This window comes from Crinia signifera, chromosome 2, assembly GCF_055691185.1.
Source record: "Crinia signifera chromosome 2, ASM5569118v1, whole genome shotgun sequence".
Taxonomy (NCBI): domain Eukaryota; kingdom Metazoa; phylum Chordata; class Amphibia; order Anura; family Myobatrachidae; genus Crinia; species Crinia signifera.
In genome coordinates this window covers 24,957,681-24,981,059 of record NC_139218.1, presented here as the reverse complement: position 1 = coordinate 24,981,059, position 23,379 = coordinate 24,957,681, and the positions used below count along the sequence as shown (strand labels likewise).

At 48.8% G+C, this 23,379-nt stretch overlaps 1 protein-coding gene across 2 annotated transcripts in view; it reads left to right on the top strand.

The window, feature by feature from the left end:
* LOC146059506 (trifunctional purine biosynthetic protein adenosine-3-like) overlaps positions 1-23,379 on the top strand; it is a 63,180-nt gene continuing 39,801 nt past the window's right edge. For both annotated transcript variants that reach the window (XM_083171797.1, XM_083171796.1), the window contains exons 1-7: positions 1-129; positions 4,538-4,686; positions 6,358-6,453; positions 7,929-8,103; positions 18,537-18,648; positions 20,166-20,234; positions 20,750-20,863. In XM_083171797.1, the coding sequence (XP_083027923.1) occupies positions 4,542-4,686; positions 6,358-6,453; positions 7,929-8,103; positions 18,537-18,648; positions 20,166-20,234; positions 20,750-20,863 (711 nt within the window). In that variant the 5' untranslated portion in view covers positions 1-129; positions 4,538-4,541. The remainder of the gene's footprint in view (positions 130-4,537; positions 4,687-6,357; positions 6,454-7,928; positions 8,104-18,536; positions 18,649-20,165; positions 20,235-20,749; positions 20,864-23,379) is intronic.

Sequence of the window (23,379 nt, the reverse complement as noted above, 5' to 3'; positions counted from 1 at the left end):
GAAGGCTATAAAACAGCTGCAGTCAATAGTCAGCTAATATTTCCATCAGCCAGAGCAGAACCGGGGACTGTGAATGTTCTTCCCACCGATTACATAGAGACACCGAGTGATGGGCTGCTGAGATCCGCTGTGAGTATGTGTCAGTCTGCCGGGGTCTAACCTCTGATTTCACAGAGCATCCCAACCAAGCAGATTATACCTATCATTTTATAGAATGTGCTAGATAAATGACAGCAAGAATCTGGTTGGATGGTATGGGCAACTTTGCAACCTTTGTAGAAAGTCTGATACCTCTCCCAACATATTTTATTTATATAATATAGTTGATTCAAAATGTTTGCAATTATATATATTACTACTAACCGGTCAGTGTGTTTATTGTATGACAAGGTGTGTGCAGGGTGTTCAGTCAAATATGACAGTGTGCAATGAGCAACTTATAATTTTCTTATTGTTTTCACATCAGTGATCATGAATATGCCCAACATCACCCTTCTCTCCTGGCAGTTGACTGTATGGCCAAGCATAGGGGGTTGATATAATTAGGAGGGGATTGCTGTTATTCTCGCAATGGGCTGTTGCAATATCCTCGGAACACTGGCAAGGGAACTGTCATTGCTTCTAACTGTACTAATAATTTTTTAATAATTGCACCGATTTGGCCCCTAAATTGGACAGTGCATATAAGTTTGCAGACCCATAGGAGCACATTATAAACTGTGCAATGCTGGTGTTAAGGTCCCCATACACTATGCGATTTTGGGACAATTTCATCCACTTTCGGCACTTTGGGCCAATAACCGGGTGAAATCGGCCCAAAATCGCGGGTGTTTGATATCTGATCCGATCCGCGGTCCCGTGCGCATCGGACCGGATCAGGGAGGTCGGACGGTCAGCATGTACGATCACGTCCGACCTCCCTGTATGCATATGCCTGCCCACCTGACAGGCATATGCATGCAGACAACCGGGGAAGCAGTGGGGCGGGCAGCGGGTCCCTGAGCGCTTGGCTGGCGGCGCCGGCGAGTGCTGACCTGGCCGGGGCGGTGTGATGATCACAGTCTCTCTCTCATTCAGCAGCGCTGCGGGAAGGGACGATCTTTAAAATACCTATCAAATGACTGGCCATTCTCTGATTGGCTGAGAGCTCTGATACAATCAGAGAACGGCCAGTCATTTGACAGGTTTTTTAAAAATCTAATACCCGCCACTGCGCGTCCCGTCCCACTGCTCCCGCAGCGCTGCTGAATGAGAGAGAGACTGTGATCATCACACCGCCCCGGCCAGGTCAGCACTCGCCGGTGCCGCCAGCCAAGCGCTCAGGGACCCGCTGCCCGCCCCACTGCTCCCCCTGATGAGGATCACCGCCGCCCCCCTGCACCTGACCGCCGCCCCCTGCTCCCCGACATGTGATAAATCGCAAGCGATTTATCACATGTCAAATTTGGCTCATCAAGTGCCAAATTGTATGTGAGCCTCCCGGGGAGCTCCCGGGCGGCTCACAGGAGAATTGGGTCCGACTTGTCCTGAGGACAAGTCGGCCTAATGTATGGGGGCCTTTACTGTAGGTCTGAGATGAACACTCTATCATGGGCATTGCACGCAATTCATCCCTAAAGCCCCGTACACACGGGGGAGATATATTGCTTAGCCATATATTGCTCAGTTTCTCCTTTTCATCAGCGACCAGAGATGGTCGCTGATGAAAGGGAACCTCTGCCGGCGGTGCCGCAGAGGTAATCAGCTGCAAGCTCCTGCGACCAGCGATTAGAATGGGGCTGAAAACTGGAGCGCGCACCCGGCGATTTATCGCCGGGGCACACTCCCATCACTGGCAATCACTGAAATCCAGTGATTTCAGCCCCTAACGCCCCGTGTGTACACAGCTTAAGTGTATGAACGTTGCATCTCCTTGTATCTGGCTATTAGAGTCTCCTCTCTGTGAGAAGCCGGAAAGGAGACTATCAGCAGCACTTCGGGGTGCGGGGCCTGATCTCAACGCTATCAAGCCCCCCCTCTCCAGTACCGCAAATACCTCAATTTGCGGGTTCTCTGGAAGGGCGGTGCTAAAGTGACGCAATTTGCATCATTTTAGAAAAGCGGCAAATTGCGGTATTTAAAAGCCGACGCCGGGGAGTTGCGGGGGTCTGGCAGAGTGCGGGAGGCTTGCCAAGCTATATATGTGTGCGCAGATGTTCTGCTATGTTTATGTGTGTGTATATGTGCTGCTATGCCAGTGTATGTTCTGCTTTGTTTATATGTGTTTGTGTGTGTGGTTTTTGCGAGGTATATGTGTGTATATGTTATGCCTTGTTTATGTTTGTGTGTGTGTGTGTGTATATGGGGTCATACACACAGATCTGTCTAGATCATTTAGAAATTGAGCACGGATCGCTCTGTGGAGGTCATTCGCAGCTTTGCATGTAATTTTAACGCTGCCCACACGAACGCCCCCGCACGCCCCAATATGTTTTATTATGTTTATGTGTGTATGTTATATTTATGTCTCTGCGGCCAGGGGTGATGCATGGGTCCGGGGAGGATGCGGAAGTCTTGCCCAAATTTCCGGGGGGGGGTCAGGGAGAGCCACCACCCGATTTTCGGGAGCCTCTCGCCCATTCTGGATGGGTAGGCAAGTATGATTTATGTGTTTTGCTTTGGTTTTTTTAAATTTATTTATTAACAGTTTCTTATATAACGCACACATATTCCGCAGAGCTTTACAGAGAATATTTGAACAATTGCATCAGTCCCTGCCCCAGTGGAGCTTACAATCTATATTCCCTACCACATATACACGCACACAAAGACATTTTAGGGTTAATTTTGTTGGAAGACAATTAGCCTACCAGTATATTTTTGCATTGTGGGAGGAAACCGGAGTACCCGGAGGAAACCCACGCGGATAAGAGGAGAATATACAAACTCCGCATGGTGGTGGGTATTGAACCCATGACCTCAGTGCTGTGAGGCAGTAATGCTAACCATTACACCATCCGTGATGCCCTAAAAATCAATATATCTTTGTTATACCTTTCCTGCTATGGACGTTGTACACAAATTCAAATTTTTTGGTTTCACTAATATACAGTATATACAGTCAATATAGAAATATGTCCTAGTAGTTAAGTCACGTGTTTGCCCATAGAATTTTCATTACCATTTAACAAAATGTTAATGGCGCACTACTGATTTATGTAAGCTGATGACAGACACAGTGATTGCCATACAGCAGTCACATCGGGGAACTGAAAGGGCAGGGAATGTGCTGGATGCAGATCACAAAGGTCACATTCATTATTATTTATTATGGTGCCAGGTTTTGGTTCTTCTCTACAGTACAATCACCCCTGGCGCTATTTAAAGGGACATTACACTTATACAATACTTGTAGAGCTCTCCTTACTGAGCCAGACGCAGGATGCAGTACTGTGGTTCCGGGTGATAGATATACAAGGTGAAATGTAATAGGATGAGAGAATCAGAAAGTGAGAGATTTGGTTGGTGAGAAATCTCATTTTTTAAAGCGGCAATTATTTACACTGCAAAATCAAACTGGTTTTGCAGTGTAAATGATTGCCACTTTAAAAAAAAAAACCTTAAGATTTCTTACCAAATCTCTCACTTTCTGATTCTCTCATCCTATTAAATTTCATTCATATCTATCTAATTATCCACACCCCAGTACTGTGCCAATAACTTGTCTGGTAGGGACAATGTTCTATAGTTTCTAACATTTAAATATATATTGCTCAGGGAGCTTAGTGCCACAAATCGTGGACTCTGAAGAGGGGTGGGTGACTCTATCGCACACCTGCGCAGTCCACATCACCTCTTCCACCGGCAATGCTCTGCGCCCAAACTGCCAATTGTCTGAATCAGGTCCCAGCAGGGTTTTGCCCATTTTGACAACAAATTTGCTTAGCAGTCAGATCTGAATTAGGCCTTGTATTCCGTCCCTGGTATGATCGGACCAGGCATTGTGTGGTTGTGCGGATATGGCATTGTTTCCGGTGCGATGACTGGTTGCCAATTATTTGGATCTTTCATGAACAAAATCTATTTAATTATGACCCATATTTGCATATTACATAATTGATGCCCGTAACATGAAGGTGTAGTATATGAATGACCTCTTAAGCAGGGTTGCCGACCCTCCCGGAATTACCGGGAGTCTCCCGAAAATCGGGTCCCCCTCCCGGCCCTCCGGAAGGGTGGGCAACCCTCCCGGAATCAGGGGGACCCCCACTGAGCCCCCCGATCGCGGCATTTAAATGCCGCAATCCGCGGGTCTCAGAAGAGGGGGCAGAGCTAAAACGGCTCACTCGTGTCATTTTAGCCCCACCCCCTCCATGGAGATCAGTGATTTCGACTATTTCCCGTAAAGTGGGCCGGGCTTAATGACGTCACAGTCAAGCCCCGCCCCCCGAACGGGTAATGAAAGTCTCCTCTCCGAGCTTCTCCTGGAGAGGAGCATTTGAAAGTCGGCAACCCTGTTCTTAAGCAGCTTCTCATAGTCATTACCTATCATATACAGAATCATGGCGGACAGGATACTGGTGATTGGCAGTGGTGCCTGCGAGGAAAGTCTCTGTCGGAAGCTGGCGCAATCTGTCCTTGTGAAACTGGTGTTATTTGCACCCGGGCAAGAAGGCACAGTGGGCAGTGGAAAGGTATGTAAATCAGGTAGGTAGGGTACGATATTTAATACATCATTTCATGTTATTAACCCTTTCCCGACCGGGCGTTTTTTGTTAATTTTTTTTTTTCCTCCTCGCGTTCAAATAAGCGTAACTTTTTTAATTTTCCGGCTATATAGACACATGAGGGCTTTTTTTTGCGGGACAAGTTGTACTTTTTAATGGTACCATTTACTATACCGTATAATATTCTGGGGAATCAGGAAATAATTCAATGTGGGGTAAAAAGGAAAAAAAACGCAATTCCACAATTTTGCGCTGGTTACGTTTTTTTTGGAGTTCATAGTTCGTTTAAAATGATGGGTTATCTTTATTCTATGGGTCGTTACGATTCCGGTGATACCAAACTTATATAGTTTTCGTTACGTTTTACCACTAAAAAAAAAATAGAAAATTTTACGTTTTTTTCTAATTTGCGTCGCGTCGCCATGTTCTGCGGTTTATAACTTTTTTATTTTTCCACCTACGGACCTGGGTGAGGGCTCATTTTTTGCGGGCTGAAGTGTACTTTTTAATTAATACCATTATGGGATATGTGCGACTTTCTGATCTCTTTTAGTTACATTTTTTTGGGTAGGCGATGCGACCAAAAAACGTAGTTTTAGCGTTGGGAATGTTTTTCCGTTTACGCCTTTAACCGTGTGGGATAACTAATGTTATATTTTAATAGATCGGACTTTTAGGAACGCGGAGATACCAAATATGTTTAATTTTTTTATTTTTTATTTATTTTTATTTGTGAAATGGGGAAAGGGGGGTGATTTGAACTTTTAATATTTTTTTATTTTTTTTTTATTTTTAAACTTATTTTTTTTTTTTTTTTTTTTACTTTTACTACAAGGCCCCCTAGTGTACTTGACCACTTGGCCTGTACTAGGTTCAGCCATAGAGCTCTATGGCTGAACATAGTGATTTTCAGCACTTCCTATTACATCCTGCCTCAGGCAGGATGTAATAGGTATGCTGACATGGCCAGCACAGGGGTCTACATTAGACCCCTGGCTGCCATGGCAACGGATCGGCACCCTCCGATCTCGCCGCGGGGGGCCCCGATCGGCGCAGGAGGGGGGCGCCCCCCCCCTCCGATCAGCTATTTAAGCACTGCGGGCGCTTTGCCCGTGGTGCTTAAAGGGTTAAACGGCCACGATCGGCGAACTCGCCGCTCGTGGCCGTGAGAGCAGGTACCTGGCTGTAATATACAGCCATTACCTGCTCTCTTTCAAGCCATCTCACTCCGTGAGCTGGCTTGATTCCCCCACAACCGACTCATGACGTATATATACGTCATGTGTCGGGAAGGGGTTAATAATAGTATATGCCGTGTCACCGGGATGCGGTCATTTGGTCTACAGCATGATGGTCGACAGTCATTAGGTCAACACCATTAGGTAGACATGGGAAAAGGCCGACATGGGTCTAGGTCAAAAGGTCATTAGTTCGACAGGTCATTAGTTCGACATTGTCTAGGTCGACAGTTGAAATGTCGACATGGGGTTTTTCACTGTTTTTTTTACATGAATGTCAACACAGTCGACATGGACACAGCAAGGGTATGTACTTGTGAATAAATAAGCGTCACAGGGAGGAATATAAACGTATGGCGTGTTTATGAATGGTGGGAACAGTTTCATTCTTCCTGGTGTTTTCCATCCCGCAGCCGTGCTAACCAGTAACCCGGCCATCCTGAAGCAGTTCTGCAAAGACCACAACATCGGCCTGGTGCTGGTCAGCCCAATTTCTCTGCTCACTGCTGGTAATTATATAATATCTCATACTTTGGATGTTGTGAAATTCTAATTTGAGCACATTGTTGCTTTTTGTTAAATAATGTATATTATTATATCAGCAAGATGGGTTGGAATCGTGTGAAAAGGACCATATCTTATTAGTGTATGGGCACCTTAAGGCCCGTACACACTGGGCGACTTTGAGCTGAAAGCCGCACAAAACAGCAGGTTTGAGCGGCTTTCAGCTCAAAGCCGCCCAGTGTGTATGGCCCGGCAATGAGCGCTGCTGCGCGCTCCCGCTACATCGCCGGGAAAGCCTTTGAGGATGGCTTTGCATAGCTCTGCGCAATGGAAAGCCGTCCTCCCCCCTCCGTCGGTGCCGAGCAGGGGGAAAGCCGCTCAGTGTGTATGCATGACATGCATGCAGATGAGCAAAAGGATGACATTGTCTAAAGGTCGAAGGATGTTGAAAAGGTCATCATGAAAAAGTCGAATTTTCCAGTCCACTGTTTGTCAATGTCGACATTTTCGAGGACTTTTTGATCCTGTCGACCAATTGCATTTTGACCTTTTTAGCATCAACCTATTGACTGTCTATCTAGACCAGTGGTTCTCAAACGATGTGCCGTGGCACACTGGGGTGCCTTGGGGGACTTGCAGGAGTGCCCTGGATTGGTGGTCAATGACCAATTTAAATTATTTATGACCAATGTAATAGTCAAATTGTGGACAAACAGAAGTGATCCCTGACATAACTGACAGTAAGGCAGAGGTTACCAAACACGGTCCTCAAGGCACCCCAACAGTCCAGATTTTAGGTATATCCATGGCTCAGCACAGATGGTTAAATCAGCCTGATTGAGTTCCTAATTAAGTCACCTGTGGCCAAGCATGGATATACTTAATACCTGGACCGTTGGGGTGCCTTGAGGACTGCGTTTGGGAACCTATGCACTAAGAGCAAATTGACTAGTTCTACACCCCCAGTGAAGTGGGGTTGTGGAGATATGAAAGGGATTTAGTGACCATTTTAGAAGACAGTATAGTGTGTGCGCTAGAATAGCAGATGTGGTCAATTGAAAGGGGTGGTGTTGCTGACAGACATATGCTGATGCTGACATACTGACAGCCACTGACACACTTACACAAAGATACTGACACATGGAAGCGGACACAGACGCCAACATACAGATGTTGATATGCAGACAGTCTCTGACACACGGATATTAGCACACTGGTACTGACAGACGCTGACACAGATGCTGACATGTTGACACACAGACACTGACAGATGCTGACAAGGAGGCTGAAACACATTCGTGTCACAGTGCTCTAAATCTATCAACTGTACCCACAGCAATTATCTAGGGTACCTTCTGTATAACGTACAGAGCCTTTAATGCTTATTTTGTTTGCATAACGTGATATTTTCATTATGATGTAGAATAGATGATTTGTTGCAGAATGGACATAATGTCTGTACTTCATTTCCACCCTCAAGGGCTCATCGATGATCTGTTGGGATCTGGAGTGAGGTGTTTTGGTCCCACTGCGAAGGCGGCTCAGCTGGAGGCTAACAAGAGTATTGGCAAGGAATTTATGCAGAGGCACAGTATCCCGACTGCAAGGGGGAAGTCCTTCACGGACCCCCACAAAGCCTGCAGCTACATCACCTAGTAAGATGCTGTCTGCTTCATAGCCAGGCTAGAGTAGTACTGTAACTGCTTCATAGCCAGGCTAGAGTAGTACTGTAACTGCTTCATAGCCAGGCTAGAGTAGTACTGTAGCTGCTTCATAGCCAGGTTAGAGCAGTACTGTAGCTGCTTCATAGCCAGGTTAGAGCAGTACTGTAACTGCTTCATAGCCAGGCTAGAGTAGTACTGTAACTGCTTCATAGCCAGGCTAGAGTAGTACTGTAACTGCTTCATAGCCAGGCTAGAGTAGTACTGTAACTGCTTCATAGCCAGGCTAGAGAAGTACTGTAACTGCTTCATAGCCAGGCTAGAGTAGTACTGTAACGGCTTCATAGCCAGGTTAGAGCAGTACAGTAACTGCTTCATAGCCAGGCGAGAGCAGTACTGTAACTGCTTCATAGCCAGGCTAGAGTAGTACTGTAACTGCTTCATAGCCAGGCTAGAGTAGTACTGTAACTGCTTCATAGCCAGGATAGAGTAGTACTGTAACTGCTTCATAGCCAGGCTAGAGTAGTACTGTAACTGCTTCATAGCCAGGCTACAGTAGTACTGTAACTGCTTCATAGCCAGGCTAGAGCAGTACTGTAACTGCTTCATAGCCGGGCTAGAGTAGTACTGTAACTGCTTCAAAGCCAGGCAAGAGCAGTACTGTAACTGCTTCATAGCCAGGCTAGAGTAGTACAGTAACTGCTTCATAGCCAGGCTAGAGAAGTACTGTAACTGCTTCATAGCCAGGCTAGAGTAGTACTGTAACTGCTTCATAGCCAGGCTAGAGTAGTACTGTAACTGCTTCATAGCCAGGCTACAGTAGTACTGTAACTGCTTCATAGCCAGGCTAGAGCAGTACTGTAACTGCTTCATAGCCGGGCTAGAGTAGTACTGTAACTGCTTCATAGCCAGGCTCGAGCAGTACTGTAACTGCTTCATAGCCAGTCTAGAGTAGTACAGTAACTGCTTCATAGCCAGGCTAGAGAAGTACTGTAACTGCTTCATAGCCGGGCTAGAGTAGTACTGTAACTGCTTCATAGCCAGGCTAGAGCAGTACTGTAACTGCTTCATAGCCGGGCTAGAGTAGTACTGTAACTGCTTCATAGCCAGGCTAGAGCAGTACTGTAACTGCTTCATAGCCAGGCTAGAGTAGTACAGTAACTGCTTCATAGCCAGACTAGAGAAGTACTGTAACTGCTTCATAGCCAGGCTAGAGTAGTACTGTAACTGCTTCATAGCCAGGCTAGAGTAGTACTGTAACTGCTTCATAGCCAGGCTAGAGAAGTACTGTAACTGCTTCATAGCCAGGCTAGAGTAGTACTGTAACTGCTTCATAGCCAGGCTAGAGAAGTACTATAACTGCTTCATAGCCAGGCTAGAGAAGTACTGTAACTATTTACTAACCTGTTGATGAGGAAGCCACAAGCTCATGTGTGGTCGCCATACTTCACGAGAGTATGCAGTCATTCAATCTACAGTGTCTAGGTCGACAGTCAAAAGGTTGACATGGTCAAAAGGTTGACAGTTAGAATGGAAAAGGTCTATATAAAAAAGGTCAACATGTTGTTGTTTTTTTTTGTGTGGACAGGCGGTATTTCATACCTTACCATCCACTACGGCGCGGTGGGAGAATATAATAGTGTGCCATAGACACCCAAAAACTGTAAAAACTCTTGTCAACATGTTCCATGTCAACCTTGTGTACATGTCGACCTTTTGACCATGTCAACCTTATGACTGTTGAACTTTTGACCCTGTCAAACTTTTAACTGTTGACCTTTTGATCATGTTGACCTTTTGACCCTGCAGACTAGGGATGCCAATCCCGTGTCATTTTTTCAATCCCGGGATTCGGGATTAAAAAAAATCTCAATCCCGGGATTCCCGGGATTGAGTTGGCCAATGAAAATATTATTTATTCTGTACTTTTTCCACTATAAAAATCAGAATTTGTTTCAATAAAAAGACTAATAGTCCATACACACTGGGTGATTATGCCCAGTCGCCCAGTGTGTATGGCACGCCGCACTCATGATGATGGGGAAAATAGCTGGGCTGAAAAACGTTCAGTGCTTACAAACTGAGCGTTTTTCCCTGCCAAGTTATTTTATAGCCATCCACTGACTCCCTCGCTAGTCGCTACCAGCAGATGAGCATCGGCCAGCAGAGATGATGCCGGAGTGCGCAGCAGCACTGACAGTCAACGCTGCCCCGTACACGCACTGGGCGGCTTTCACGTGAAAGTGGCTTTCACATGAAAGTCGCCCAGTGTGTACGGGGCTTTAGCAAAGAAAATAATAAAATATAAAATATTCACAAACTCACCAGCCCCTTCAACTTCTCCAAAAGAACAGGGGGGTGTTGGGTGATGCCAGGGTCAGGTCGTGGTGTCCAGTCCTGTTCAGTTTGGGCCTGGGATACAGTTCCACCTGCAGCAGAATGTCAATCTTGGCTCCGCCTCCTTCTTGCAGGGCCCAGTCAATAAGGGGTTGGCTGAGGCTCCCACAGCCCACAGGGAAGCCCTCTGGCCCACTCAGCAGCTCCCCAAAGAAAGTCCTCCACTCCTCTCACCAGCCAAGCTTCAGCAGCATAACATTCTGTATGGGGGTCTGCTAGTGCTTTCAAGTGCAGCGGCTCCTCCACTACAGCAGCTTTCTGTCTGTGGCCAGCATCGTGCTGCACGACGATCCCCCCCAGTCCCAGACTCTTGCAGCCTGCTGCTGCCTGTCACGCGGCTCCGGCGTCCTCCTCCGCGCTTAAGATGGCGGGCGGGGGAGCAGAGCAGCTGAAGGGGCGGACTGATGATGAGGCTGCGCCGCGACCTCTGACGTCACGCAGAGCACGCAGCGCTCAGCCCGGCCCCGCTCAGCCGAGTAGCGCAGCACGGAGCATCTGATGGCGGCGCTGGTGATTACATTAATTAAGGTACAACAAATCCCGAAATCCCGGGATTGGGGACTACAATCCCGGGATTCAAATCCCGCACATTTTGGCCTTAAATCCCGGGATCCCGCCGATCCCGATCCCGGGATTGGCCACACTACTGCAGACCAATAGGGGTTGACTTTTTGACTGTAGACCTAGACATTGTAATTCTAATATACCAGAATATTTTACGTGACAGGGTATTGTCTAATCGCTGTGCCCATATATCCACCCAAAAATTACACAACTCTCCTGTTGGATAAAATTGGCCACAGCGGCCATCTTTATTGAAACAATACAAGTTTAACAATAACCAAAACCTTACCCACGGAGGTGGTCCCCGAGGCCCCCAATAAATCTATCCACACGTTCAAGCACTTCCAGGAGTTCTTACCCCCAGCCGATAGCGATTGGCTAGAGGGCACCAATTGTCAACACCCAGTGCTCATTACTTAACCTCACCCAGGGGAGTCCAGCCCCCTCATGGGGCCCTCCCCGCCGCATAATTAAGCCTCAATGCCACTAACCTCGAGGACCCCCCTCCGCACAGGCCACTGTGACAAAAAGACATTCTATCAATTATTTCACCTAAAACCTTCTAAAAATAGGGAGGGTGGGTGGGAGCTGTTGAAAAATTCTCCCAGTGACCCCTATTTCCCGCCTGAACCCTGCTTATAAACCCTTCCAACACCCCGTTAAACCCCTCCCCCTATGACCCTCTCCTTTGACACCCCTTCTATGACTATCCTGCTAATCAGCTCCCTACAAACCCTGTCAGGGGAGCCTACCCCTAGGCTTTGCCTCAAGTCCGGCTCCTACATGACAGGGTATTGTCTAATCGCTGTGCCCATATATCCACCCAAAAATGACACAACTCTCCTGTTGGATAAAATTGGCCACAGCGGCCATCTTTATTGAAACAATACAAGTTTAACAATAACCAAAACATTCCCCACGGAGGTGGTCCCCGAGGCCCCCAATAAATCTATCCACACGTTCAAGCACTTCCAGGAGTTCTTACCCCCAGCCGATAGCGATTGGCTCGAGGGCACCAATTGTCAACACCCAGTGCTCATTACTTAACCTCACCCAGGGGAGTCCAGCCCCCTCATGGGGCCCTCCCCGCCGCATAATTAAGCCTCAATGCCACTAACCTCGAGGACCCCCCTCCGCCACCAAGCACGGGATTAAACCCTTAACCCCGTGCGCCCCCCCCCACATCCGGAACGCTGTTTCAACTCCCTCTTGTAGTCCCAAAGACCAAATATCTATCCCTACAGCATTCAGGTGCACACCGTCCCCTCTCCAAAATGCCCCGGCACCAGACTTCAGTTCCCTGTGCCTCACCACCACAGCCCCGTTCCTGGCCATAAAACGCCCAATCGCCCTGTTAACTTTAATCCGTGCCTTATTGAGCTTGTCAGCCGACCTTGCATCCCTCCAATATTGGCGTGGCACAATGTCCGACCAAACCGTGATCACTTCCGGAAACATTGCCCATGAACGCAGGAGATCAAACTTGATATCCCGTATCAACTCCCTAAATGGTCTGCCCCCAAGGTCGTTCCCACCCACATGCAACACTAATATATCGGGAGCCCTATCGAGCCGAACAAAACGGTGAAATTCCTGCAACACTCCACTCCATACCATACCGCGCTTCCCCAGCCAGCGGACCAATGCCTCCTCTATATCCAAACCCAGCTGGCGGCCGTTCGGTCTGACATCCGCCCGTAAAGCTCCCCAAAAGACATATGAATGTCCTAAAATCCAAATCAGGCACGGAGACTGCCCTAAAAACAGAAAAACACGCAGTCAACCTCAACAATCCCCTAAGCGAACATAAGAACGAAAACGAGACGATTCCCACCGCCCAATACGCTTAATTAACTCATCACCAAACCCCATTCTAGCAGCCTCAGTTGCGGCCCCAATACGGAAAGAGTGACCAGCGTATTCCTCCCCCTTGAGGCCCAACGTCCGCAGGACTGCTCTAAACACACTTGTGAACTGGAACCGTGACAAAAAAGACCCATTTGCATGCACCAACAAAGGATCACTTCCCCTGCCCACTCTGACTTCCTTAAACCTCCTTAGCCGTGCCACCGGGCACATATCCGACCCTGGTACTGAGAAGAGAACTACCCTCTTCCCCCTCCCTAACTGATCCGTCTTTGACCTCCTCACCAATAGCTCCACCCTATCCGAGTATAAATCTACATCCTCTTCCAACAAGCCCCCCGGCCTGGACACACTTGGACTCACGAGCTCACCTATCCGCAATGCGCCGAAGAAGGCAAGCGAGAAGGCCACCCCGAACAACCTTTCCTCGAAATTGGAACTACAAACCGTCCCTAACTTCATGCCCATATTCTGCAACAACTGAAAGGAAACCGGCCTTCTCTGATCCTGTACCACATGGCCTCTCCTCCAACCTTTCAATGCTTGCGCAATCAGGAAATTCTTAGTGACATCAGGCCTACCGCCTGCACGAAACCCAAAAGCCAAGCCCGCCACGCAGCGCGTGATTTTTGCCACTGACCAACCAATCTCCTTACAATGGCCTATATATAACAGAACGGCCAACTCATCGTCATCCTCCTTCAAACCTGCTACCTCACGCCATTCCAACCAGCTCCGCCAGTCCTGATTATACGCCGACCATGTATTCGGGGCCAAAGATTCCCTGATGAACTGGTCAACTACCCGTCCAGCAGATCCCAGAGCCGACTCGGGAACCCGGTCCCCTCCCTGTCCGCCTCCCACTGTGAACGAGATAAAGAATCCGCAATACCGTTAGAGACACCGGGGACGTGCCTCGCCACCACCCACAAATTCAACGCCAGGCATTCCAATACTAACTGCTGCAAAATAGTGACCACTGGCGGTGAAGATGCCGATAATTGGTTAATGGCCATGACAACCCCTAAATTATCGCAGTGAAAACAAATCTTCCTATTGCGGAACAACTCCCCCCAAACCACTACTGCAACCAAAATAGGAAACAACTCCAACAATGCCAAGTTTTTTACCATGCCCCTCTGCACCCAAGACTCAGGACACCGGCCTACACACCAATGTCCCTGGCAATATGCCCCAAAACCGCCACTCCCGGCCGCATCTGTGAAGAGGTCTAGCTCCGTGGCCACGCATGCGTCCGACATCCACAAAGCTCTGCCGTTAAAAGCCTACAAAAATGTTGCCCATACCCGCAAGTCACCTTTCAATTCACTACCTAATCTGACAAAATGATGAGGAAGAACCACCCCTGCTGTCGCTGCTGCCAGCCTCCTGCTGAATATGCGGCCCATAGGCATAATGCGACACGCGAAGTTCAATTTACCCAGCAAGGACTGCAATTCCCGCAATCTAATTTTGTTCACCAGCAATGCCCTCCCTACCTCAGCCTTCAAACCCAGAAATTTCTCCTCGGGCAAGCGGCACTCCATATTCTCGGTATCAATGACAATACCCAAAAAACTGATCACTGTCGCAGGGCCCTCTGTCTTACCAGGTGCAAGCGGGACCCCAAAGTCTGCCGCCACCCTTTCAACCGTCCTCAACTACAAGTCGCATACCCCAGTCCCCCCAGGACCAATACATAAGAAGTCATCTAGGTAATGAATAACTGAACTGCACCCAGAGACATCCTTAACCACCCACTCCAAAAAGGAACTAAAGGCCTCAAAATAAGTACACGACAAGGAGCAACCCATCGGTAAACATCGATCAACAAAAAACTCCCCGTCCCAACAACATCCTAACAAACGCAAACTAGCTGGGTGAACCGGCAGCAAACGAAATGCCGATTCAATATCAGTTTTTGCCAACCGGGCCCCTTTCCCAAACCGCTTCACCCACTGAACAGCCGCGTCAAACGATGTATAAACCACCGAGCAGATGTCGGGGTCAATGCCATCATTGACCGACGCCCCTTTTGGAAAAGATAAATGGTGTATAAGACGAAACTTGTTCGCCTCCTTTTTAGGCACCACCCCTAATGGTGAGACTATCAAATCTGGCCATGGTGGCGACCCAAAAGGTCCCGCCATACGACCCAGCTGTACCTCCTTAAACAATTTATCCTGAACCACTTCTGGGTGTTCCCTTGCGGACTTCAAATTCCTCCTAAAAACCCCTGAAACCCGCACGTCGGAAGGTATCTTAAAACCTTCCTTAAACCCCTCCTCCAACAACGCGGCTGTCTGCTGGTCGGGATATCTACGTAGATAGCCCAGCATCCTTTCCAGCCGAACCGGCGTCTCCCCCTTTTGAATTACCGTCCCGTGACTTCCCCCTGAAGCATTTATTTGCACCATGGGTCCCTCCACACGAGGAACATTCATGCTTAAATTTGCATTTTGCCCCAAACCGGCATGACCCGTCGTTGAAGGCAAAACAGAGTCCCTTCTGCATGGCCGTCCCGTTTGTGGCCTCCCTCGGCCCCCCCCCGTCCCCACGAAAGGGCTGCCCGCTTTTCATGGGAGCCGTCACCTTTAACCATAAAGCAATATCCTTATGGTCCCAACGTATGTTAGGGCGCACCGCCTTCCTCTGTCTAAACTGTTCATCGTACCGGAGCCAAGCCAGGCCCCCATACACACGGTACGCCTCCCCTATCGCATCCATGTAACAAAACAAACCTGAACAATTGTCAGGTGCCTTTTCCCCAATCACGCTAGCTAAAATAGCAAATGCTTGTAACCAGTTCGTGAACGACCGCGGTATCAGCCGATACCGCCGACGTTCCTCCTCCTCCTTCTTCTCCTCCTTACGGGGCCTATCCAGATTAAAACGCTCCAAAGGGGGCAGTGAAAATATATCCACGTATTCCCCTTTCCAAATCTTCTCCCTCACTTCTTGCTTCAGGTGGGCCCCCAATGGCCCCTCAAAACAGACATACACCTCCCCTTTTGCAGTGTCACTGAGCCTCCCACTCTCTTCCTGCGTCTCCCCACTGCTCCCTTGTGCCCCTGCACTACTGCTGCTTTGCCCACTGCCGGCCACCGGCACCCCACTGCTAACCGGCACACTACTGCTGACTGGCACGCTACTGCTGGCTGGTGTGCCCGCATTCTGCGGCACCCACGCCGCCGCCGGGGACGGCCCCGCCCCCTGCCGCAAACCAGCCAACCAATCTGCAAAACCACTCAACAATTCAGTAAAACCCCTGCTCATCTCCCCTTGGAGGGCTAACCCTCCCCCCCCCCTGACTCTGCGCTAAAGCATTAACAGACATAGAGACAGACTCACCAGGCTGCCTGGGGGCTGTGAACCCAGCAGCCGCAGATCCAGCGTCCTGACGGGCCCCAGCCAATGTGGAAGGACCAGGTACTTCTCCATCATCTGCTGCCGGTGGCATCTCTCTTCTCCTGTCATCGCGACCCTCAGGTACAGCGCCAGCCGGCGTGACCTCACTGGAGGCGGAGCCAGATGGGCGCCGCTCGCTCCGTGTACCAGGCCTGCGTTCCTCAGCCCGTACGTCTGCCCCCCTGGCACGACTCACCCCGCGCTGGGCAGCGGCATGCGCCGCATGCCCCGCCGCTCCAGGTCCAGTACCCCGCACCGCCGGATCTTCATGCACGGGGGGGGGGATCCCCCCCACGCGGAGGGTTCCGTCTGCTAGCTGGATTCCTCCCAGACCTGGTCCTGCGGGCGGAAGGTGCCCGGCCCGCAGCCCGGCCTGGAGGGTCCCTGACGGGGCTCCGTGAACGGCGCTGAACCCTGGGGGACACCGATGGGCTGAAGCGCTCCGGAGGCCTAGACCTCCGAGGCCGTGCGCCCGCTGAAGCAGCCTCTTGCGTTGCTGCTCCCAGTCCCCCCAGCAGACCGGACATCTGCTGCTGCAGCCAATCAGCCCCTCTAGTGCCCGCTGCCTCCCTAAGGGCAGCAAGCGCAGCGGATACCTCCGCATCAGCGTCGCCTGGGGAAGCCATGGGAGATGCCAGAGCTGCTTAGCTGTTGAAAAATTCTCCCAGTGACCCCTATTTCCCGCCTGAACCCTGCTTATAAACCCTTCCAACACCCCGTTAAACCCCTCCCCCTATGACCCTCTCCTTTGACACCCCTTCTATGACTATCCTGCTAATCAGCTCCCTACAAACCCTGTCAGGGGAGCCTACCCCTAGGCTTTGCCTCAAGTCCGGCTCCTACAAGAGGAGGGTAAAATGCCAGGGGTCTACTGAATGAGGAGAGAAAAAACCATTGCTGGAGGCAGGAAGTAAATTTGCAGTTTATTAAGTTTAGAGTCAGATGCTCCTAACTGCCATGTTACAGGCTGTTTTTGAAAAACGACACGAGCTGATTGGCTGATCAGCGTGGCGGTGAGTGGTGGTTAAACAGGAAACACCAGTCTCAGCAGATTCTGAGGAGGGGGATGGAGGCAACAGGAGAGAGAGTTACGTATATAGGGGAAGGAGCAGGGACCCCCAGCAGTGCAGAGTATAGCAGGAGATGAGTGATGTATCAGGGCGCGATGTATTAATATACATCGCCACCCTTCGACGCCCATCCGCCACGATGCGGTGACGGAGGCCCCCCATGATACCTGGAATGTGGTGTGGGGGGTGTCCATCACCTCCCTGCCGCCTCCTGCTCCCCTCACACCGGGGACAGCTAAGCAGGCTGTCCCCGGTGCCACATCCTCCCCCTGCAGCCGGAAGGACGTCCGGCTGCGTCACTAGGGGGAGGAAGGTGTTACATTCCGGGTCCAGGAGGACCTGGACCAGGTAAGCCAGAGGGAGGGGGAGAGGGGGGTTGGCGGGTTTGCGGCGGCGGGCAGCCAAAAGAAGCCCATAACCTACTATAGGGTATCGCCACCCAAAGGTGGCGATACCCTATTATGCGGTAACAGTGCGGCCGGGTTTTAATACATAGGAAAATGCGGTAAAACGGGGGTTTCACCGCATTTTACCCTATGTACATCTCGCCCACAGTGAGGACAGGGCTGCATGTGACAGGGGCAGTGACATGATGTGAGGAGGGGAATGAAGACAGCAGGAAGCCACAGACTGAGAGTTATATAGTGGAAGGAGCAGGGTCCCCAGCAGCAAAGAGTATATCAGGAGATGAGTGACGTGTCAGTGAGGACAGGGCTGCATGTGCCAGGAGTAGTGACATGATGTGAGGAGGGGAATAGAGGCAGCAGGAAGCCACAGACTGAGAATTATATAGTGGAAAGAGTAGGGTCCACCAGCAGCACAGAGTATATCAGGAGATGAGTGATGTGTCAGTGAGGTCAGGGCTGCATGTGACAGGGGCAGTGACATGATGTGAGGAGGGGAATGGAGACAGCAGGAAGCCACAGACTGAGAGTTATATAGTGGAAGGAGCAGGGTCCCCCAGCAGTACAGAGTATGTCAGGAGGTGAGTGATGTGTTAGTAAGCAGAAGGCCGCATGTGACAGGAGCAGTGACATGATGTGAGGACAGCAATGGAGGCAGCAGGAAGTCACAGACTTATACAGTGGACAGAACTGTGAACTCTTTGTTTCCTTGATACAGTGCAGATTTCCCTGCGCTGGTAGTAAAGGCCAGCGCTGTGACACCTGGAAGAGACCTGTACATCACCAGGGACAGAGATGAGGCCTGCAGAGCTGTCCAGCAGCTGACACAAGTAAGTTCCTACATTTACACTTCAACAAAATAGTGTCAGGAATGGCCGATAGATCATGTCTAGTCAACAGTCAGCAGGTAGGCACCCTGTGGCTGACATACATATGGTCTACACAGTCAAAAGGTCAAAATCACTGTGGTTGACACATGAAAACATCGATGTGAGTTTTTTCATACTTCCATGTTGACTCCAATCGGTAACGGTAAAGTGTGCCGAGCGCAGTAAGGCACCAGGCCCGATGGGATGCATTACATTCATTGGGGAATCTATGTTCTAAGGTGTCGACACTGACACCAAACAAATGGAAAAATGCATGTCGACCTTTTCATGTGTCGACCTTTTCTTTGTTGTGTCAATCTTTTTACAGTGTCAACATTGTGCATGACGACCTTTTGGGGTCAACCTAGATATTGTTGACCTAATATATTAAACCAAACAAAAATATGTTAATGAAATTAGGTGAATTTAAAAAATGAGGGGGAACCTTTGAGCTTGTTCCCATTATCATAGTCTGGCATATAGCAAAAAATGTAGCAGGGCATGCTGGGATGTGTAGTTCAACAACAGCTGGAGCCGGGCCCAGGGTTCCCCACCCCTGCTGAATGCAATAAAGGTTATGTTGCTTGCACAGTTTTATCAGTTATAATCTGTAGATGGTGACATCACTATTGAATAATTATATCACTTTTTACGACACACTGAATAGTTTTGATATACAGCAAACATGAAAACAAACAGTAAAAAGTTACACACAATAAACAAAATGATTGGTACATTGGAAATTATTTATTTATACCACTTTCACACTGCCTAAACGTTTTAAAAAACTGTATTTTGAAACGGTATTTAAAACGGGACTGAGCCTTCACATTGCAGTAGATGACCGTTTTAAATACCGTTTAAATACCATTCACATCAGGCAACCCGTTTAAACCCCTGAACACGTTTCAAGGCAGAATGCAGGGGACAGCCTATCACAGGTCTGTAATCTGTTGATTTTACTAAATACCGTTTCAGAGCCATTCTCACTGCATAAAAACGGCTCTGAAACGTGTAGGACTCTGCTTTTTAAACGTTTTGAAATACCGGTTATCTTTAACCGGTAAATGAACTCTGGCGCTTTCCCACTGCAGCCTTAAACGTTTTAAAATGGAAAAAAAACGGCAATATACCGTTTAACAAGTGCGGTGTGAAAGGGGTATTATAGATGTAATTAACTGCAGGAAAAGTTTGTAGAGATGGAAATTGTTTCTAACCTTTCCACTTGTGAGCTGATCTGAATCAAGTAAATTTGAAAATATATTAGTCTGTGATTACAATCGTATCACTTCACTATTCACTGCCCAAGGCTATAGAGACAGGTTTGATTTGCTCTGCAAAATATTGAACTCTTTAGCGCTGCCAATGTTTAATGAGGCTTTTCAGCCGTATTCTTATCAGATATGAGATTTAATTTAACATTTTAAAAAAGCAAGAATATTTTGTTTAATGTAACGAAACATAAGTATTTTGCGCAGGACTGGACTTTGGGACAATCAACTGCAACGTTAATTGTTGAAGAACGTCTGGAAGGAGAAGAATACTATGTAAGTTTAAACAATGTTTCGGTGGAAATTAACCAGGAGTTATTAACACTATGGGCAAAATGTGCTAAGAATGCGACTATGTTTCAGTCGTATTCATATTTTGTATACGACTGAACACAACTGTATATCATTTACACATTCGTATTCTGGAGTATAATTAACTCTTTTTGTATTTTTGAGATTCGTATTTTTTGATGTCGTATGGAGCCGTCTATTTTTGGCATATTTTTTTTTTTGCATCAACATTTTTATTGAAATAGTGATTTTTCAACTGAGTGTAAAAATAAACGGAGGGGGGGGGGGGTACAGAAGAACAAAGAAGGGAGGTGGGGGGGGGGGTTAAGGGTAGGCAGATTGAGGTACATAAAGGGGGACGTAGCAGTCCACCATATAGATCATGGGTGGTTTGAGGACAGCAAATCATTTTAGTTGAGTGAAATGCGTAAGGAATTTACATAGCATGATTTATACAGACATTTTCCGGTCTATAATTCTGGTATTTTACTTCCTTGCAGTGCCTGTGTGTCACTGATGGGGTCACACTCGTCCCTATGCCGTTCCTGCACATCCAGAAGACTTGTGACGATAGAAATGACATTCCACAGCTGGCATCCTCAGATGTTGCCCAGGTAACAGGACTGGGATTACACACGCTATCACCAGTACCTTACACATGGGGGGCCAACAGATGTTAATTCTGTGGCATGTTTAGGAGAAAGGTTATGACTGCCTGGAAGTTCTGTCCGCCCACTACCACTCATGGTCCATCTGCAACCCCAAACCTCAACATACTGCAGTGATTTACCTGACTCAACATCACCTACAGTCTGAACAACCTGGACACTGATCTCCACACTGAATTAAGTGCTGTCACACACTGCTTCTGTCTCACTTATACATTACCTATACTTCCTGTAGGCTCTCCACGCTTCCAGTATATCACCTTCTCACTACTCATTCTAGGCCACTCCAACCTCATTCTATATCACTACTCTAAACAACTTTACATAGAAATATGGCTCCTCGATCCAGTCCCATACCAGTCCTCGCTGTCAGGTCTCACCCCCTCTCAACTTCCACACCTCTCACACGCACCCACAACCCACACAACCTAATTACTATCTCACCTGTCCCCTCCCTTCCTTTCTCCTGTGCTCTCTGGAATGCTAGATCAGTCTGCAACAAGCTCCCAACTATCCACGACCTCTTTATCTCCCACTTTTTTAACCTTCTCGCCATCACTGAAACCTGGCTCTCCTCCTCTGACACTACCTCCCCTGCTGTCCTCTCTTATGGAGGCCTCTACTTCACACACTCGGTCAGACCTGATGGCCGCCAGGGTGGAGGAGTGGGCATCCTCCTCTCCCCCAACTGCACCTTCCGCGCCATCCCACCTGAGCCCTCCCTCACATTCTCCACCTTTGAGGTACACACTATCCGCCTCTTCTACCCTATTCACCTCCTTGTGGCTGTAATCTACCACCCCCCTGGCCCCTGCTCCCCTTTCCTTGATAACTTTGCTTCCACACTTTCTTGCCTCTGACCTCCTCTCTATCATCCTCGGTGACTTCTCTAATCTGCTTGACCTTACCACCTCCTTTGGACTTTCTCAATGGACCTCCACCCCCACTCATAATCTTGGACACTCCCTTGACCTATTCTTCACCCACCATTGTAATCTCTCTGGTTTCTCTAATTCTTCCTTCCCACTCTCTGACCACAATCTGCTCTCTTTCACCCTCTCATCCTCCCCTCTCCCCTCATTGCCCAGACCCACAGTCACCAGACGTAACCTCGGGTCTCTTAATCCCTACTGTCCTGTCTTCCCTGGAGACTTTCCTCTCTCCTCCTTCAACCATGACTTGCCCCAACCAGGCTGCCTCTTTCTATTACTCTTCTCTCACCTCTGCTCTAGACTCTGTAGCCCCCCTCCACACTGTCCCCTTCAGACGCTCTAAACCCCAACCCTGGCACAACAAAATAACATGATTCTTGCAAAAATGTGCACGCTCTGCTGAACGCCTCTGGAGGAAATCTCACTCTCTGGCAGACTTCCTCCATTTCAAGTTTATTCTCTCCTCCTACAGCGCTGCTCTCTCCTCTGCCAAACAATCTTTCTTCAAATCTCTCATCTCTTCCCATTCCTCCAATCCCCGACGTCTCTTTCAACTTTCAACACTCTACTTCATCCTGCACCACCCCTCCTCCCTTCATCCCTCACTGCCACTGACTTTGCCTCCTTCTTCCTCTCTAAAATTGAGATAATCCGACATGATATCTCCTACCATACCCCCTCTGCTGCCCACCCACCCCAATTATCCTCCCCTTCCAACTACCCCACTCTGTCATCCTTCTGCCCTACTACAGCTGAGGAAGTCCGCTCCCTCATCTCATCCTCTCCCCCCTCTACCTGTCCCTTGGACCCTCTCCCCTCCCGTCTCCTCAGTTCCCTCTCCCCCACTGGCTGCTACCACCTTGCTCACCTCTTTAACCTATCTCTTTCTACTGGCATCTTTCCCTCACCCTTCAAACATGCTCTGGTCTCACCTATTCTTAAAAAACCAAACCTGGACCCTTTACCTCCCACAAGCTACCGCCCTATCTCTCTTCTGCCATTTGCCTCTAAAATACTAGAATGGTTGGTTTACAGGCGTCTCACCAGCTACTTGTCTTACCACTCCATCCTTGATCCCCTTCAATCTGGCTTTCGCCCACTTCATTCCACTGAGACTGCCCTAGTGAAAGTCACCAATGACCTGCTGTTAGCCAAATTCAAGGGTCACTTCTCCCTGCTTATCCTTTTGGACCTATCTGCTGCCTTTGACACTGTGGATCACCCTCTCCTCCTCCACACACTCCAAAACATTGGCCTCTCTGGCACAGTCTTCAACTGGTTTTCCTCTTACCTCTCCAACTGTTCCTTCTCAGTCTCTGCCTCTGGCTCTACATCACCACCTTCTATCCTTCCTGTCGGGGTCCCTCAGGGTTCCGTCCTTGGCCCCCTTCTGTTCTCTCTGTACACCTCCTCTCTGGGTGCACTCATTAACTCCTTTGGCCTCCAATATCACCTCTATGCGGATGACACCAAAATCTACCTCTCCTCTCCTGATCTGTCCCCCACTGTTTTCTCTCAGGTTTCCAACTG